This window comes from Aquila chrysaetos, chromosome 1 (assembly GCF_900496995.4).
Source record: "Aquila chrysaetos chrysaetos chromosome 1, bAquChr1.4, whole genome shotgun sequence".
Lineage (NCBI taxonomy): Eukaryota > Metazoa > Chordata > Aves > Accipitriformes > Accipitridae > Aquila > Aquila chrysaetos.
In genome coordinates, this window is record NC_044004.1 from 79,360,128 (window position 1) to 79,380,698 (window position 20,571).

The following is a 20,571-nucleotide window of genomic DNA, read 5'->3' on the forward strand; positions in this document are numbered from 1 at the left end:
ATGAATCTCTGCACTATTTAGACAAAATTATCCTCAGGTTTTGATTTACTTTAAAGATGAGAATAGATCTAGGTACTATTAATAGCTAGGGGTTTATCAACACCTTCTTTTCCATATGTGTGTCACTTACATGGTAACATTCGAGGTGTATTTGGACTGTATCGGAGCACAGTATGTTCTCCTACTTCTCCGTTAACATCTATTAATTAACCATTACCCTTCTTTCTCCAGGAAAAAAAAAAAAAAGGCTTAGGTGTGCATGCACACAAACACTCCTGGGGTCATCTTGTTTTGGATATAAAATACTTGAGTCCTTTTTTTAGGATTGAAAATGCGTGAACAAACACCGAACATTTTACAGCATATTGAGCACTGTTTGTGTCTCAGCAGCAGCACAAGACTTCTTTTTAAAATCCAACAATATATCCAGTGAACAATTTAAAAGCAATAATGTTCAATTTGAGGAATTTAAAATCACTCATTGCACCAAATATTCATTCCACCAGACTCACATTCAGTAATGGAGCAGTCTGCTACACTGTAGTCATTTTAAATGCTCTTAAATGTTGATGAATGCACCAGAAAATCTAGGGCATTTCAAGAAATCCAAAGTACCTTCTCTGGAGGGTAAAACATCATACAAAACCAATGACTGTTCGCCTGTGTAGTGAGATTTCTAATCTGTTGCAAATTACTGAAGTCAAGGGAGTTATGTTAAACTGTGAATCTGGCTTATGCTTTTTTCTTTATGATGTATTTCAGAACTTACCAAAGAAGAATGAAAATGTTACCATGAAAAGAAATATTACTGAGTCTTTTATAACCTAGTAAACCCTTCGTAGAGCAAAGCTATTAAAATGCTATTGTCAAGCTTTATCAGTTCCCCAAGTTTTACATGCATCAGTCATTTTTCTTGTATTGGGGGCAAAATCCTGCTTGCTTTACACATGCAAAAACTGCTCTGTGATTCATTTCACATAAAGAGTGAAAATTTGATCTGGCTTTTCACAGATAGATTGTACATGCTGTCCTTATTTCCTTAAGAACGATTTACCCAAATAGTCTGAATAGTGTAAAGACTGGGTTCACAATTTATTCTCAATATTTATTTCTTCTTTAAATAGTAAGTTTCAATTAAGAATAAAAAAACAAGAGAACAGAGAAATGCAGCCCTTACGAACAAACCTACAGGAAGTAAACAGAGGTTTAGATGCATGTAAGGTAGACAAGTAATTGTAGTTAAGTAGATGTTAGTTACAGGTTTTTATGGTGGGGATGAAAATGTTCAAACAATAAAAACTGCTCTGACCATATTATTTTACCTGGGTAGATTGTGCTTCACTGCGTTTCCCTCCTCTGCTTAGTCAGCATCAAAATGAAATTCTGCTGAATTTGACAAGTTGCCATTTGACCTGATGTTGATTTAAGCTTCTAGAAGCTCACATCAGCACGAGGTCACTGACAGGCAAAGTCAGTGAATCTAAAAATGGTGCAGAAAAAAGAGATTAGGCTTTACTTGGGTTCAGATTATTTAAACAAACAGGCAAGAATTTAGGGAAAACAAAATTGTGTTTCTCATCTGTCAAGTCAAATCACTTTATTAAATGATACAATTTACATCTCTGGCATGCACTCTCAAATAAAGTGTCCTTTGCAGTGAGCAAAAAGTCTTTAGAAGTGAAAACCCTTTTATAAAGATAATACAGTCTTTTGCTACTAGGCAGAAATGCAATGTGAATAGATATTTGGTTGTGTTAAAGGAAACCAAAATGAAAACAAATTATGAAAAAGAGTTGTGAACATCATCATCTAACTTAACTAAAGAAACTAAATTTTCAGTTATATTGTGTATTCAAATACTCTGCATATTAACAAAGACACCTCTGAGGGTGAACACAAAAACAACGTATTTAAAATCTCAAGAGAATTTTTTCCTCACATTTACTGAACAGATCTGTGCATTCAAAAACAAATGTAAGAAAAACTTGCATTAATATATTCAGAACTCACGCACAACAGTCACAACTATTCGATAGAAAGATGCTTTGCTAGTGGAGGAATAGGGTGAAGAACAGAAAGTGAAAAATGCTGTGTGGTTCTTCATAAAGCTTTGTATGCATTGATATTTCATTTAGTAGTCTGGGCCTGCTGCTTCCATCAAAATCAGTACATTGTCTCAATCTGGTTTTAGCCTGATTTCCTTTGTAAACAAGTCTATGTGATCTGTCTGCATGCCTGTGTGTATGTCCTCTCATTAATAACTTTGAAAATGTTCATATGTTTCATTTCTGTGTGGCAGTGGAATAGATCTCAGAGACAATCCATTGCCCACAGACTTTGTAAAAATAGATGGCTGGGTGGAGGACAGATATGCTTACCAGCGTTGCTATTGAGGGAAATGCTGCAGTGTGAACTCATTCCTTATTAGATATGAGAGAATCCATATGGGAAAGAGAGCTAGTAAATCCTCAGCAGGAGGAAGAAAAAATCTGTAGCAGATCATGTTAAACACACAAGTTTATCTACGATAAGATACAAAGCCACATGAAACTCAACATCAGTAATTCTTAAGTTCACAGAAGTACTTAATGATGAATTCCTTCTTGTGAAGAGAAGAAAATTATAAGGCTACACTTTGTTTTCCTTGGACATTGACAGAAAGTCAGTGATTCTGTCTGAAACTCTCTGATTCTGCCATTCTTACATGTTTGTTACATTTTGGGGGGTGTGGGGGTGTTAGAGCTTGATCGTAGAGTATGTTTTTCTGTATTCCTATGTGATCACAGCATTAAAGCCTTTTTAATATCACTCTGTATCATAACTTTTTTTGTCATATCAAAATTTAAAAATCCTTTTGGCAATTTTTAATTGCACGTGCCTTAACATTAAGCACACATTTCCTTCTGGTAGATGTATTACCTTAGAATTACAACATTAGTTTCAATGAGAATTCAAGTTAGGTATCTGACTCTGAGAATTAAAATAATTGTATTGGGTAAAAATATGCCTTGCTGCAAACTCATTAATCTGGTTTCCTGTTTAACAGTGTAAAGGATACAGTTCAAAACAGAAACCCGAACTTCACTTGGATACAGGGAAACATTGTAATATGGACCACAGTTCAGCAAAATATGTAAGTATTATGTAATTTTCAGAATGTAGGCCTTCTGTGAAATACACGCGCATTAGTATTTATTGAATAGTTAAGGCCTTGATGACTCTGAATTATAAATTTCACTTAATTTCACTTTGAATTATAATTTCACTGAAATTAAGTGAAAACTTGACATGTACTTCCAGGGAGATAGGCCTGGATCCAAAGACAAGCCCTTAAGGGGACCACCACAGTCCCATTGGTTTCAGTGGAAATATTCCCAGGCATGATAAGAGGGGAGATTATGGGACTCTGCAGAGAAGAATGTATTTTTCACCTGTGTGGCAGGAAAATTTACTCTGATTATGTGTGTGGATGACTCTGAGGTGCAAAGCTCATTTTCAGGCATATCATGGCAGCCTTGTTCATGCAATTTCTCTAAATCATCTTTTCTTTGCAAATTCATATTTTGTGAAATAAATTTGTAAGGTGCTATAGCAATATGATCCTAGTTTAAAGGTTTACAACTCCTGTGTCTTCATTTCCTGCTTGGTCAAAAGGATCAGTTGATTTCAGGGAGACTTCTGTTTGACTAGAGAATTACTGCCAACTTAAACTCATTAAAGGTATATTTTTCATGTAATTATTTGCTCTTACTGGAAGTTCCAGCTTGGGTTTAATTTTCCTCTTTCCTTTATATGAATTATATCATATAATTGCTATAATGGAAAATTCTTTGCAGATGGGAATGTTTTGTAATATGTTCTTTCTTACTGCATATATGTTTTAGTTCTTTCTAATCTAATCACTTTACTCACAGTTGACAACCTTACTGAAACTAAGGATAGTTAACAGTGCTTCTGCAGTAATTTTTAGTTGACTGTGCTTGACAGATCCTTGAAGAATGCCCCACAAAATGAGGAGGATGCAGAGCACTTTGTAATACTTGGGGTATTCATTTAATGCTTTAGCAACATCTAACCTACCCAATAAGCTTGGAATACATATATTTTTAGCCACATATTTCTATTGTTTAAATAAGCTGTAAATGCAAGATATGTATCACCAGCAAAAATTATTTACCATCTCTTCAGATCCATCAAGATAGTTTAATTGTAACCAACCATCCAAATATATGCTACTTGTACTAGACTCATACCGTGTAACACATGTCATAAACCCTCTTTCACATACCAATTTCTATGTAGAACAGGTATTGTTCTTGATAAACAACTTATCTATGTCTTCCAAACTGAGAATACAAATCAAAAGCTTTCTAAACATTGAGCTACCTAGATACTAAGAATAACTGCTCAGCCAGTCAGATTACCAGACACTCTAGCAGTTAATGTTCAGCAAGTAGTGCATTTCACAGAGAAACAAAGGCTGTTCAGCCTCTGACTTGTTCGATAGTTTATTACAAAATGAACTTGCAATCCAGTTTAAATACACTCTAAATACTTTCTTCATCCTTTTTGTTGTTCAGGTATCATGGTACTGATCTCTATTAATAACACCTTTCTTCCTGTTGTGTTCAGATGATTTGGTTAATTACAATACATAAAACTTCATCGAAACTGTCTTGAAATCCATCGCATATATCTACGTGTTGTAGGGATTCAGGTACCATGACCACAGATGCATTTTAACTGTTGCCACAGTAAAAATACTCATCGATTTACTTTCTTAGCTCATTTTAAAAATGCAGTAAAGAAAACATATGGCAAATAAGCCAGCGCTTCCAAGTATTCCACTTCCATTGGAACTTTGCCAAGTCTGGTTATATCTAGTACCTTGGAACTCAGATGTCAAACATACCCAGAAAATCTACAAGATCCTGTAAAATACTTCTTGCCTTTAAAATGCCCATATTTACCTTTTTTTTTTTTTCACATTAACTTAACTGCAAGCACTTGTACTGTCTCCATCTACATACTTTCTAGATTTTTGTATCGAGCACATTGGTTGCCCCACTTTAATCGCACCCCTCCCCCCAAGAAATGTGTATTTTTGCCTTTTGATGAACAGAACAATCTTAGGTTAGGTGTAAAACTAAGTCTATTCTAGAGGCTGCTAGCCCTGCAGTCATGTGAAAACTGTGCTCCATTCAATTTTGCCTCCTCATTTCTTTAGTTCAGAGATCATCGGGCCAGCAAGAAACTTTCCTTCTCCAACTCAAATCTAAGGCTTGTAAAGCTGGAAGAAGGGAAAATATGCCAGGCCCTTCAGCGCTCATGTTGGACGCCTCCATCCCCTTGGCTGTGGATTGTAGTTTGAATCAGCTGTTGACAAGCAATAGTCAGACCTGGAATCCATGGACATTATATCAGGATCTGTTCTGGACCGTTGACTGCAGTAGGCATACTGCAGCTGAGAGCCAGCCTGTGTGGTGGCACTTGGGGCAGAGAGGGAACTTTTGGGGGGTGGTACAATACCCGATTGCTTCCCTCCTAATAAGGCTACACTACCACTTGGGGCTGGAGGCTCGTAAGAAACTTTTTGTTTCCATTCATCTGGTGGCTCAGGAAGTGTTTTCCTGCGAGCAGCTGATACTACGTTAGCAGCAATGGATTCCTGCATATTTTGGGGCCCAAAAGCTTCATCCACTAGGCCAAGAGGGGATCTTGCCGCTGCTTCCCAGGGAGTCAGTCTCTTGCCAGGCCTGTCAGCTGCTGTGTCTGCCTTGCTGAAGTAATCGGGGGCAGGCTGAAATATAAGAGGAGAAGTAGGAGACATGGCTCGAGAAATGAATGAAGAAGGTCTCCCAGGAAGTGATAACGAGCGTCCACTGCTTCTTTCCTAGGAAAACAAAATACCAAATACAGTTACAGTTATTAAACAACAAAAAAGGAAACCCCTTCTCTTCACTTCCAAACTGGAACAACAGACCCTGAAAGCACATGACATCCTGGCAATCCCTTTTTATGTCTATGGGTACTTTTTAATACTTCAATTCAGTGGAAAGAGAGGAGGTACAAAAAAAGAGGCAGAGAAAGAAACAGGAACAAAGAGCAAATTGAATTTTTGAGGAAAGTAAATAGACCAAAGCCAGGCTTTTACTGAAAAGGTACAATTATGTTAGCAACTCTGCAGCTTTTCCACTACTTAGCTAGTATGCCTCATTCTGAAAAGGCCATTCTTAATAATGAAAAAGGAAGTCATGTTGTGACAGTTCCGTGTGTGTTTACAAGATTCTTTCTAACATGCAGGCACAGCCCAATATATTTGATAACAGGCTCTGTCTAGGACATCTGTCTGAGAACATATCTTTAGCAATCTCCTTTTAAGAAAGGCATTTCTTACTCTAAAATTATTAGACTTATCCTAGTTTTCACTTTTCAGGGCACAAAAATGACCACAAAAAAATAAAGACGTTAATGCAATCATTCACTTAATACCCCTACATGACGCTACTTAAACCTGCCTTCTTTAAGAGGCAATGCCCTCAAAATTTCAGTACATTCCGACCCATTTATATGAGCAATCCATTCATATTTGATAAATCCTAATCTTCTTAGTAATACAGCACTTTACAGAAACTGTGTTCACGAGAAGGTTCTGCTGCAACAGTCATTTGGCAGTGTACGAAACAGGTACAGCCTTTTCCCCAAGCCAGACATGGTCTTTGTGTTACACAGACAAATTACATTGTTCTTACTGAGTAGTCTCTATACATGTGGTTCCTAAATTCATTGATTTACACGCATTGATTCGTATCCTGAGGTTTAAATGCCTCTAATTCTGAAATCCGGTGTGAAATTCTAGGCTCTTTTGCCAGAGGCTTTGCTAGAATTTCATTCAAACAACATTGGCCTGTGTTACTTTTCCTAATTAGCTTCCAAAACTTAAAATACTGTGAGCGTGATCTACATACCAGCCAACAGGTATCTGAACATACAAGGTATAGCTTATCTAGCAAAGATTCACATAGAAATGTCATGTTTTATAGGCTTTTCTGTCACAGGATCTTGATGCATTTAAGAAACTTAAAAGACCTCTGCTTCACACAGGCTTTTAAGTTACATTTTAATATCAGCCTTGTATATGAGAGATGGAAACTGAGAAAGAGACTACTGATTTCATTATTTTCGGTCAGTTTGGTGGTGCTTAGTCTGAATCTCTTAAAAAAAGTGTAGACTGACACACAGATTACGTAATGAGAGTTTTGACAAGTTTCACAACTAATGCTTTATAACAGGACTATCTTTTCACCTCTTAGCTATGACCACCTACTTCCAGTTTGCTGTTCCAGAGAGGAAACTCCCCAATATTATTAATCCTACCCCCATGTATTTATGGCGAATTTTCATGAGGTTCTACTTCTATCCAGAAAAAAATACTTCATTTTGGGGACCTTAGCTCTGTTAATTTTTAAGAATCCTCACTTAAACCTTGAGATGATCAAACATGAAAATGTGGCTGATCAGACCATCACATATAGACAGATCCCAACTGAGTACTCTTAAGATAGTAGTGTATAAAAAGCAAGGATTATCCACTTGGAAGTTAAGTGAATGAAAGAAAATATAGAACCTTTTTTTCCCATAGATGAAGTTATATACTGTCAAGAATGGATTAAAGTTTCTCCATACATTCACCTGATGGGAGGGATCTCTTTTTCTTACCTGGAAAATAAGAGTCCAGGTAATACACCATGCTTGGGGCCAATGAGTGGCAGACCCAGACAGGCCTGTCAGAATAGTTCTCTTTCCTCTAAGGTATCATGATTTCTTTCTTCACTGAATCCACACAAGAGAGCTTATTCAGCAAGCCTGGTTAGTGCATTTTGTTTACATTATTGGCAAGAAAAATTTTTAAAAGGTGCAAAATCAAAATAAGTATGCAAAATGAGATACAGTTTCTATTAGAAATTAATCTGATAACCTGAATCATGAAACTAAGAAGACAAGGTTGTACAAAGGGTTGAAAAAGTTGGTCAAACAGGTCCACCTAGTTAGTCTACCTGTGTTAACTGCTCTCAGGAGGGTTCTAGAACATTGTCTATGCTGAGTAGACAGAAAATTTCCCCTTTATTTAATGGAGATTCCATTTCCAAGCCCTCTGAGTACTTTGTAGAATTCCAGAGATGCAAATGGAAATGATACTGTTAAAAGAAGTGTTGCATAAAATATGTGACTTTTCAAGACAGTTAGATGATGATACTGTTTAGTCTACCATGTTCAGAGAAAAACTCCAGAGTTCATCAAGTTGCAGAATTATCTTTTTGGCCTAACAATTAGTGATGGAGCAGGAGCTAATTTTCTTTGACAGTTTCAACAAAGAATGATGAGTTATCAAGTGTATTTCACTATTTGTCTAACAAAATGGGCCCTTCTACTGTGTTATGAAGGTAGAAGATTACCTTGTAAAAGCAGAAATAGTGTAGACAAAATTAAATATTCCTATATGGTGAGTTCTAAATTTTTTTAGTACAGGTGGTAGATCAGATTAGACAGAAAATCAAGATCATTAATGGAAAGTAAGATACTATTCTATGATGATGGAAACTATTCTACAGATAGCTGTGTTATCATATAAGACAAAGAAAGAGAACTGGCAGAAGAGAGCTAAAATGACCTTATAGAAAAAACCTCTGTATGAATCAAACAATACAGTATACAGGAATGAGCACAGAGTATTGACAACCAGATTTGGGGATGAGTGTTTTACTGGCTTGAGAATCGCCTATGTCCTTTATTTGGAAGAACTGTTTGTACTTCAAATCATATCTATCCATAGCACCTGTAATGTCATGCAAATCATAAATTTGGCATGTAAGGGTTGTTGTAGAAAAAGCAGAATCTCAAATACTGATAATCTGGAGAATATTATTATATCTTTTGAACTGGTCCTTATGAAAAAAAAAATCAAATTATGTGAAATACTTTGGATATGGAAGATTTTAGTCTCATAGGCAAATAAAAATCTTTTCTCCATTTTGGTATGAGATTCTACACGGTTTATTAGCTTTTGTGCAGCATGGGTCTCTATTTGGCAGGAAGATATGCAGTCAGCAAACTGGAACATCAGTAGTAACTTGGGAATGAACTTGGTTATACTAAAATTCCTTGTATTCATTTTTTGTTTTGTTTTTTTAACTTTAGTCAGACTCTCGGTGATAAAATTACTAGGTAATAATCCAAATAGTTCATACTGTCTCATGAGGTGAAGAACGTTTCATTATGTAAGGATGGCTTTCCTTGGCTCTGACTAGGATTACCCAGTGATCGCTCTATTAGATGAAAACATCTGTGATAGATTTTTCTGATGGAATTCTATTTACAGACTGACAGGTAACCTGCAGCAACTGTAACAATTTACCTGGCCAGTGAGAGATTGTGCCAATTTATCTGGAAAAAAATATTTTCGTAAAAGTAGATAAATATTCTCCTTTTCTACCTCAGAACCCCAAGATAAGAATAGTTATTTCAAGTCTTGTCCATTTTGCCAAAGTACTATTTGAAAGCACTGGCTTTAATTTGCCAGAGTGGTTTATGCATTTTTTTTTCATTGGTCTCCTGGATCTTGCATATTTATGAACATTTCTAGACTTAATCTTAATAGCCATCATCCGAGAGACTTTATTCTGACAGAAAAACAGGGCAGGTTATCCAAAGAATGTCCCAGCGGACTGCGTTGTTAGGTGCTAAGTACCTTGTTTGGAGACTAGATACATTGGGGTATGGTGAACACATTCAGTAAGATCTGTATCACTGAAGATAATAAATGATTACTTCCTTCTGGATGATTGTTCAACCCACATCCAAATCACAGCAACAAAGTTCCTGCTGCAAGATCAAACTGTCAGACTATGGTACTATCAGCTGGATGATTCTCATCTGTAGTCAGTTCTTTAGCATACTTGGTCCTGTTTTGATATTCCCAGATCAGTCAGATTCTTCTCCTTTCTTACTTGGTAGTTTGTATTTAGATACAGTTCTGATAATAGGCTGGGTTTTAACATTAAATTCTAAAATGTGAAATTGCATATTTATTTGCTCTAGATTTGGTAAAGTAAGGATTAATCTTTCCTTCCATGAAGGAAGGGCTGAACAGTGTGTGTTTTTAACTAACGGTTATCTTTTTGGATTGTAAGAGGACAAAATCTGCGAAGGCAAATAGCGTTCCAGATGATTTACCTGCAAAAAGGCTGAAGTATATGGGAAGAACTTTGTCCATACCATAAGAGTCTGAAGGAACTTGAGTAAAAAGTTAAGAGAGAGCCCCACTTACTTGCTAACTTCCAGTTATAATGTTGTGTCTGGCTGGCTGGCTTTTGATGGAGAGGAAGAGTGGACCAATAATTTTTGAAGGAAGAGGCTACTGATAGAAGCAGCTGGTTGAATTCTCTACATTTCCCAAAGAGAAAAAGTCATAACTGTGCTGAAGGTGGGCAAAAGAGGGTTTGAAGACTCAGAAGATCCAAGAAGGTGAAAATATATTTGGCTAAAGTGAGCCTTAGTTATTTTGAATTACATTCTCCCTAAAATAAATAGCAGTTCTCATCACCATGTACATTCCCATAAGCTCAGAGAGAAGGAAACAAAATTTTGTATTAATTTTATTTTTACTAAATCTAGGAAAATTCGTTATCCATTTTGGCCTGAAACAATTCTGCTAAGTTTTGTAAAGTGGCTGCAACTTGAAGCTTTTATAACCCTTTAGATTCAGGGAAATATTTTTCTAATTTTCATGTCTGTTTCACAGAAAATTATTGAATTTCTTTCATCACCCATGGAAGAAGTATAGCAAATGCATCAGTTATGTGCAGTATGTCCTCATGCCTCAGTGTTTACCTTAAGGAGGAGGAATTTAGTCTCTAAGCCTGACTGCTAAGATTGTTACGGTAGTATCTGTTGTAACAACAGCAGTCCAACAGCACCCTGCACAGCAGGTTTTTGTACATTGCATAGTGACATACTTTTGCAATAATTTGTTGAGTTAAAAAATAGAATATTTCTATCTACCCAAACTTTATTCTAAAATTGAATAATCTTTGGCTTCAGAATATATAATATCACACATTTTTTCACACTCTGTGGCAAATAGTTTTTAAGCACTTGTAGAAAAGCATGATTTTGCTAAAATACAAGTGTATCTCAAATGCAGGTACAGAGAGGTGATCAATATTGCCTTGATTTCATTGCAGTTATTTTTTATTATTGGTAGTGTTGTTCCTAGACTGAAAGTCTAGATCTGCATATTTCTAAATTCAAAGCAGATCTGTATTTGATATTAATATACTGATTTCTGTGACTACTTTGGTGTTCAGCCCCTTCAAACTAACACAAACTTTGTAATTAAGGCAACATTTAGTCACTAGAATTGGCAGCAGCCAGACGTGGTGATACTTTCTCTTATTTTCCCTTCATCTTTAATTCTTGGAGATACATCTTTTGACAAGCATGTACTAAAAGAGCGCACAAACCCCAGATCATAAGTGAGACAGTGGGAAATACGATGTGCAAATAGAGAATAATTATTTTACCCTCTGTCTCCCTCAGGCTACAAGGAGATCATAAAAAGAGAGGTAGAAATTTTCCATTCTTACCAGAAATTCAGGGAGAAGGGAAAGAAGAGTGATATGCTACTAGAATTATTTCATTGTCACATACTGTATTACTGTAATCTTGTTGTAAAACATTCATTATAATACCGTACCAGCACTCAAAGTGTTATGCTGCAAAACAAGCCAGAACCCTATACAGTGATTAATTTGTTACTTTCCATTGCCTTGTGTGAACATTTTAGAGGGAAAGATCTTTTCTACAATAGTTATTGAAAGGAAACTGATTCTTAGATGTCAGGAAGAGGAAAGGCAGTTCAGAGCTGTCCATTGCAATCATAGAATCCTAACAACAGCTGCTGGCTGGCTTTGGTGTCTGTGCAAACAGATTAAACTTTAGGTTTAGGTTAACATTGTTTTTAAAAATGCAAACTATTTATAAGCTTGTCAATGAAGCAAACGTTTATTGTACCACAAGCATCTGTGATATTTATAAGCTGTGTATTAATATAAACAAAACCAAATGTAATATTACTTCCAAAAGAAACTATTTCAGGATATATGTAAATGAATGTAAACACTGTACTTGGAAAAGGTGTATGCATGTATAGATCTATTTAATGTAAGTAGAAGGAGCATGAATGTGTACCTTTGATTCAAAAATATCTAAATCAACAGTCCAGAAAAATTGGTTATTTGGAACTTACTGCTATTTCAAATTTCTTGATAATTAAGAAAAGCTGAAAGACAAAAAGAGCAATACTTAGTTTCATAAAATAGTGCAAATTTTAAAGGCAAGAGTCAGAAAGATATTTTTCATTTTACAGACCAAATGGGAATGCAAAATACTACTTAGTGAAATGATTTCACAGTAACTGTTTTTCTGTCTTAGGTGGCACATCTCTGTAATAAGTGAAAACTTGATATGTTTACAAGCTGAAACTGCCTTTTCACCAATTAGCAAGACATATGTTACATTTTCAAAAAAAGTCAAGAGTTCTATTTTCAAAAGTAGGTTGGACTCTTAATAGTCCAGTGGAACTCTGCAACATAGCCTCCCACCTGATTAAGTCACTTGAAAAAATTGACCTAGGGGTCTAAGTCATTAAGGCAGTTTTATTTTTATCTTTTCATTATAGTCCTGGTCCTTAATCCCATATCAAAACATGTTCGAATCTGAGTTAACATTAGCACTTGGCTAACGTTTACACAAAAAGGGACCAAAGGAGGAGGAAGTAGATAAAACAAAAATCTTACAAAATTACTGTCTTTATAAAAAGCCCAGAGTGATGCATTTCTCATTTTGCTTTCTATGGGCTTGTAATGGCTACTGCAGTTAGAGACCAAACCACTAAGAAAATGTTAGGACAAAATAAGTAATACTTGATTTTTATGCCTTTTAATTCTTTCCTTCTTTCCATTTTTCCATTCCATAAAACAAGCACTTCAGATTTTTAACTGATCTGCATATAGAAGGGAGACATATTTTTAATTTTATTATAGCTTTTTTCATCCCAAACCATTTACAATTTAAACTTTATGCAATGAAAAAATAATTTCTCTCTGAAATGCTGCCAGCTCTGGAGTAAATGCTACAGCTATTTTACAATATGAATACCAAAAATTTTGAAATAAAATGGAAAACTCATGTTTATTCGAAACTCTGGAAATAGTTTCTAGCAGGCTAAAATTGGAATGCAGCATTTTGGTTAATGGGGATACTAATGGCTGGAGAGGCAGGGTATCTTACCTGTCTAACAAATAAAAGCCTTGTCAGTGGCTGTACTGAGACTAGTAATAGATTAGAATCACATAGTTCATGTCTGATCCTAACTTCCTCAAAGCTGTCTTGTCAGGGCTTGCTTTCAAAAATGTATAGGGAATTTTAGTACTGGAACCTAATTTATTCAAGGTTTAGATTGTTTATAACTGTGGTATTATTTCAGGTGAGAATAATCTTGTTTTCATAATTAGTATACAAACTAATGAAACAGTTACTGTCAACCATCTTACATAAGCTTTGTGACAAATTCTGCTTTTGACAATAAAGTCCTTTTTAGTTGTCAAGTAATGGTAGAAGGGAAAAGTAAGACAATAGAATTAGGCCTTCACTACTGCAAAATGCCTATGTGGAAAAGAAACATAAGAGTGCTGCTGACTTGTCATAAAGAAGTTATTCAGTTAGCTCAGTTTGCACCTGTGTAAATGAAAGAAAATCAGTGCTTTCCATTATCATTTAATCTTTATCCATATACGATTATCAAAATACAATACAGTTATGCCTATAAAAAGCAAATAGCTGAAACTTTTTTGGCCACAGACACCTTAGCTTCCTTGGAATAGAGTTTACTTCTTTTAAGGAAGAATATTTGCTGCCACCTTCTGGACTTTTATATTACACAGCTTAGAGGAAGGTCTTGGAAGATGAAGCCTTGTGAATGAACATTTGAAAAACAAGTGCAAAGTTGGTCCTACTTTCTGACCTTGCTATTTTGTATGAACAATGAAATGGTTTTACATTGATATAAAGTAAAGGCTAATGATATTTTTTCTAAAATAAAAAAAAAATTATATTGTAATACTTGAAGGTGGTGGCATAATTGTTGCTGAACATATCCAAACTAAAAGATAAATTATCCAGTTCCTTATGATTTTCTTATCAAATCTTTCAAACCGAAATTTTCAGTCTTAGTTGTTTGGTTTTATCTTATTTACTTCATCCCAAATGATCCGACCATTTCCCATACATTTCAACCAAATGAACCTGTATAGGTAAACCATTTTAAAGAATGAGAGTAGGGGAAAATACATGTCAATGACAAAAAATTCTAGCATCCTTTTTCTTGAAAACTGGTGCCACTACATGCTTTCGAACTGGTTTGAGACTAATGTTTGTATCTGAAGTGTCTTATATTTCCATGTGAACTTGAATATGTATATTCAAGCTGAGAGCCTTTATATAGGCTCAACAGGAGCACCGTGCTTTTTTGTGGCTAATTCCTGAGAACTCTGTTAGGCAGGAGGATTGTATTCATTATTACAGGTCTAAGCTGCTGTAGGCTGTGATGTCTTTGGACACCACACAGGAGAACAAGGAGACTGTCCTTGTGCTTTCTCTGCCTGTCTAAACAGCAGGCTACGTGTACCCCCACAGGCTGGAGAAGTCACTGGGGTGTTCCACAGCTCCTGTGCTGGCTGCACAGCTGGATTTTCATTCACAAAAAAGTAGTGCATGCAGGCGTATGGCGCATACCCATGTCTCTTCCCACCACCGCGTCCAGACCTGAGGCTGCACACTCACTGATCAGGACTGACATGCTCTGCAGAGTGCAGCTGCCCCTTGACAGAGCGCAAGACCTCCTGTCTGGGCCCAAGCTACTTCAAAGGGGAAAATGTCTGAATTGAATACAGGTGGGGCAAGAAGCAGACTTTCAACAGGGTAGAAGAAGCAGACAAGGGAAGGACAGAGAAGAGACTGGACAAAGCAAAACCAGGAGCTGGTAATACTTGATACAGAAGGAAAATCTGTATTCAGCACTGAGTTGGAGAGTGATGAGACTAGGACCTGATGGCCAAGGTTGCTAAGCTTGGATGAGAAACTTAAGGAATGGAAAATTGATCTGTGTAGCTCACAGTGAGGCTATGATGAGGAGACCAGGGAAAGAAAAAGATGAAGAAATGGGGCAAGGAAGGTACATTTAGGGACAAGAACCTGTGCCTACTACTGTATATTTTCCTCCAGGGTTCCAGGGAAATTTCTTCCCCAGAGGGATGGAGTTTGTCCTTCCACAATCTCTCTGCTGTCACAAGACTGTGAAGCCCCATTGGAAACCTGTGTCATCCTCCCAGTGCTGATTCACAGGCAGGGTGTCAACATGCATTTGCTGCCAGGTACTGTAGCAGCGTGATGGCAGTTGTCTATGGTGGTTCAAGCCATGCTGGAGCACCCTGTTGGTTACATATGCTACATGATAGTATTCTGGGGTTTGGTTTGCTGTTCTTAGAAAACGCTTGGGTCTTAAACACACAAAGCTACCTTGAAGCAATGCTAGTGAAGTTGGAAGGTCAAGTATTCAAAAGCTATGAAATGCAAGCATCATTGCCCAGTGCATATGCATTTTGATTAAATTTCAGGACTTCTACCCCATCCAGTGCTGTTTCAGGGCTTCATTTAGAAAATACTACGATTATGTATAGCAAGGAAGTATATTGTGCGAAAGGTGCTTTCACTGGCTGGATTTCCTAGCTGGTCACTGAGGATTCCCTTTCTGGGCCTCCACCTGGAAACCTGTGATCTGTTAACACTCACAGACTGATGTTAAGGATCACACACTTTGATACAGTAACTAGTTCATATGCTACTGGACTCTGAAGAGGCTAAGTGTCTTAAACTGGACACCCAAGGCTACTGAGTGTCCTAGTATCAGTGCTGCATGCTTCATGCATTATTTATGCATTGTAGAATGCAATAGTGTAAAAATGAGCTATGGCTTCTGAATGACTTGTATACTAACAAAAAAAATCTATGAGGAAATAATTCTGCATGAAGAGCACACTCTGAAGAGTCTACATTAAGTAAAGAACAGTGCTAAGCATTGAATGCCTAAGGGGGTTGGATTAAGCTGATACAGGCAACATTAATTCCAAGTGCCTCATTTTGCAACCCAAATAGTAGTGTTTAACATTTTTTTTTCATAATTATATATACATAGTGTCAGGTGCTTGCTTCAGTACTGTTCCTGTAGCAGTATCAAGTCTGTCAATTTTCTCTACGAAAACACCTCTCTGAAAGTAATCTAGGATGAGAAAGGTTTATCATTTTGTACCTCTGAAATGCTCACAGTTGTGCAACAGAGTACAGTGCAGGTGCAGATTTACATCACCATAAAAAGTTATGTTGCTGCCTCTCACTTTGTGTAATCTTTTGAATTTTTAATGGAATGCCATCATGAAATTTTCTTCTCATTTGTCACACAGCTGCACCTTCTGACATCAGCCAAACAAGCAGCAAGTAAGTATGTGGAAACCTTTTCTGAAGAAACTTACAGCCCAGTTTGGTTCATAAAAGATATTCAGGTAGCATGGCTAGGACTGGCAGAAATATCTGTACATATCTAAAACTGTTTACTTAACCAAAGAAAATTAAACTGCAGGCAGATTTTGAGGTTTTCTTGTCACCTGCTTAGGTTCCACTTTTAAGTTATAGGCCTGATGTGGGAAAATTACCAGGACTCTGGGAAGAAAACTAAATGTACCCAGATGCCCATACTTTGCTTTTGTTCACAGTATAAAGCCGTATACTGACAACAGCCTGCACAGTAAGACTATAAGAAGTAGTATTCTCACAGATCAAAGAAAAAATCACTAGCACTTATTGACATTTGGGGGGCGGGGGGAATGTTTTTTTTCACAGAAACTTTCTTTTGAAAATATTTGTCCATAGATCATTACTGTATGGAAACTTTTGCTTCTAATATAAATGTACTGAATTCTTTGCAACCAGTTAAAGTTCATACTAAAATCAATGAGTGTTGTGCTCCATGTCACCCTTTGTAATCCAACATGTGTTACAGTGATTGGGAGTATATTTTATTTCTGTAATGTTCCTCCTTTTCTTCTGTTTGTTGTGCGTTTCTTAAATCTGTTAAAATCTATTGTTTCAAGTATAGATGGAAACATCAAAAGAAACACTCCGTCTGTTCAACAGTTTCATCTTTACATCTGTTTAGAAATGACCTGGTTACTTTCCTAGCAGCTTATCTTTCAATCGCCTGGAATTATGAGGGGACTCTCTGTTTTAAGATGTCTGTCTCAAAGACATAAAGAAGCATCAAGGATTCTTGTCTGAAAACACTATTGTTACATTGATTACCCCACACAGGAAGCCTTCATCCAGAGAGTCAATCTGTAAGCATGGCTCAGTAAGTTATTCTTCTCATTGCCGAGTTTCCTCAGCCTAAGGGAATGTGCAGTTATTATAACATACTACCACATAAATTTGTGCAGGTTTTACATGCGCTGAAATTAGAAACAATTTGCCAAGATCATTACAAATAGGAATAGATTTTTTCCTTTGAAAACTGCAGAGGATAACAGGAGACTTGATTAGCGTGCTCTATAAAGAAAAAGTCTTTGCCAGCCTTACTCAGGGAAGCAAATGTTAAAACTATGGAAATACCATCATATGGTTAGTCTTAGCTTGTAAAGGAAGAGTTCAGGTCTGCTTCTGTAGAGATCCTTCCAACATAATATTTCACTGAGCTTTAGGATTTTTCCTCATTTTTACATAATTTGATAAAAAACCTAAAGTGCTTCCTGTAGTAAGCAACCAGCCTGAAAAGCACTTGTCAAACATAGCTCTTGGGTGATTCCAACTCCTGCCCTATGTAACCACATGCAAAGGTAATGTTTACTATAAAGTAAAACCAGTCATTGTCATGGGTACTACAAAGTTGTGATAGTAGCACCAAGTGTGCTATGAAATTATCAGGCTCACATATTTTCCCAAGAAATCTACCAGCAGTGAGTAATTCAGAGATTCTGAATCCACAGGTTTTTGAAGATCTTGTCAAGTTTCTTCCTTTTATAACATTTCTATTTCAAGCTGAGTAGACTCATTATAAAATAACATTATGCCAAGCTGTGCAATTAAGATTTGCACTTGCCATGCCAAACCGCCAAAGCTGTCAGTGGAATCCTGGGTGTTTGACTTCAGGCAAAGAAAGTTGTATCATGTTTTGTTAAAAAGGCAAGACTGGAAGAGTGGATCTTTTTAGAACCAATCATTTTTTATTCTTAAAGCTACGAAATCTGGAAAAGGATCCTGGAAAAAGAGAGTAGAAAGATTTTGCAGATTGTTGGTTGTGAGGAGTGCTGTTGTTTCATCGGTATTTCCCTACCTCATCGTGTACAGAGGATTCCTCACAGAGATGTTCGAGCAGCAGAGCGTGATGGTAAGGCTGGTCCTTTGTTGAGGTGTCGTCCTGGATACTTGATAAACAGTTCTCCTCCCCGATCACATCATCTGGTGTCAAGTTCTCTTTATAATTGCTTATGATCTTTTATCAGAGTTCACCTTAGCACTTTCGAAAACTCTTGTGTATAGGAGCTATCTAGGATAATATGTTTGTAGATCTGTTGTCTCTCAGAGCAACAGTCTATTGACAGGGCCTGCTTTTTTTTAAAGCTCATTTTTTCTTTTTGCTGGGTATTAGCATATCCGTTTTTTCACAGTATCTTTTTGTAAATAGTAGAGAAAAAAAATCATGCCCAGTGATGTGAGCACTCTGTCATCCAAGAATAATCTAGAAAATTTCAACAAAAGGCTGGAAATAGCCATCTCTGTGCAGAATAATTAAACCCTTCTTGCTGATTGTTTTCTTCTCTTGTACCTTCAGTATTTCTTGATCCTCTGATAGGTATTTTATCCTGTACAGTCTCTGCTTTTTTTTCTAGAGTTTTCTCCCTACTGCTTGGCTCCCTCTAAGCCTGGTAGTTTTTTCTCTCGAAATTGCTGCCGTGCCACTTAGCACTAATTTTCCTATCTGAACCACACACCAGCCCCTCACTTCCTTATTTTTGGAGCCTGCTGATACCTCAGCCTCTTAGTATTTCTTTATTTCAAATACAAATTTATGTGAATTATGAACATTCATTTTAGTGTGAGTATTAACAGCACTCTGCAAAAAAGAAAATAAAGTCATTGCCACATGATTGCTGTGGTGACAGCAAAATGGGTCACTACAGTTTTAGGGCTGATTTTGTGTCTTGACTCTTGAATGTCTCATATAAAATAAAACTAGGTATACAAAATAAAATAAAGAAAATAAAGCCAGGTATATAAAATCAGGGTCAGTGCAAGAAGACTTCAGACAAAAATTAACTGAAAGCTCCTTTTGGTGGCTGATCTCAAAATGGCCTTGGCTTGATCTCAAAGTGAATTGTCAGTGTGTCTAGAAGAAAAGTGGGCATTCCCTGCTGCACCTCTTGATATGAGTGTATTATAAAGTCCCATGCCATTCGCCAGGTGCTTTTGGAACCAAGCAGCTTGTTGTCACTGGATATTGTTAGGTATTTTAGGACACTGGCAAAATTATTTCTTCCATAAGAGAGCAGGAAACAAAATAATGAGGCTTACTTGTAAGAGATGGTAATGTTTACTCTATAAATGTTCCTACAGGAAAAATTCATTGAAATATCTTTGTTTGTTTCATAGTATGTTATCTTTTGCTAAGCAGGAACATGGTAAGAGTGGTTTGCCTAGAGAAGGGGGGAGAAGTTAAGCAGTTCTTTGTTCAAGAACTAAATTTTGTCTTGTATTTTTGCAACAGAAATTTTAACTTTTTGTCTAAAAGCTACTCATCTCCAAAACAAAACTTTTCAATTCAGGTTTTATAACAAGAGGTTTATAACTGAATCAGAAATTGAAAGTATATAAACCCTTGATTGCGATAGCTGTTTTCATGAAAAGGCTGTCTAGAATGTGAGATCCAAACTGGTGCAGTATAATACCTCCAGTGTGTACTATAATTAAATGTGCTAAAAACAACATAAAGCACTTAAATTCCTCTTTCAATGTGAACATACTGGAAGTATTGTTATTAGGGGTGGCCTAAAATTCACTGTTAAATATGCTTACGTAGTAAACATAACAATTTCATCTTGGTAGGCTTGTCATATTATATTAAAATAATTCTAATAGCTTTCCCAGAAAACCATTTACAAAAGCTCACTGCCCTTTCAAAGCAAAATTTCAAATGGCTCCTCTCTACACAAACCGTTCATTTTCTTGACATTTCAGCGATGTTTGACATCATCGTTAGCTTTTGATTTGGACCCATGACAATGAACAGCTCAACTTTCCTCTAAATAACTGCTTCACAAGAGATTACATTTTGGATAAAACTGTTACTTTAAGTAGGCTAGTCTTCTGAAATATTAATAAGAATTACAGACTTACCTGATTAGTAAA

General features: G+C 36.5%; 1 protein-coding gene across 1 annotated transcript in view; it reads right to left on the reverse strand.

Annotated features, from left to right (window-relative positions):
• Positions 1–1,582: 1,582 nt before the first annotated feature.
• Positions 1,583–20,571, reverse strand: part of SYNPO2 (synaptopodin 2) — a 99,070-nt gene continuing 80,081 nt past the window's right edge. The window contains exon 5 of the mRNA XM_030025469.2: positions 1,583–5,893. Within this exon, the coding sequence (XP_029881329.1) occupies positions 5,327–5,893 (567 nt within the window). The 3' untranslated portion in view covers positions 1,583–5,326. The remainder of the gene's footprint in view (positions 5,894–20,571) is intronic.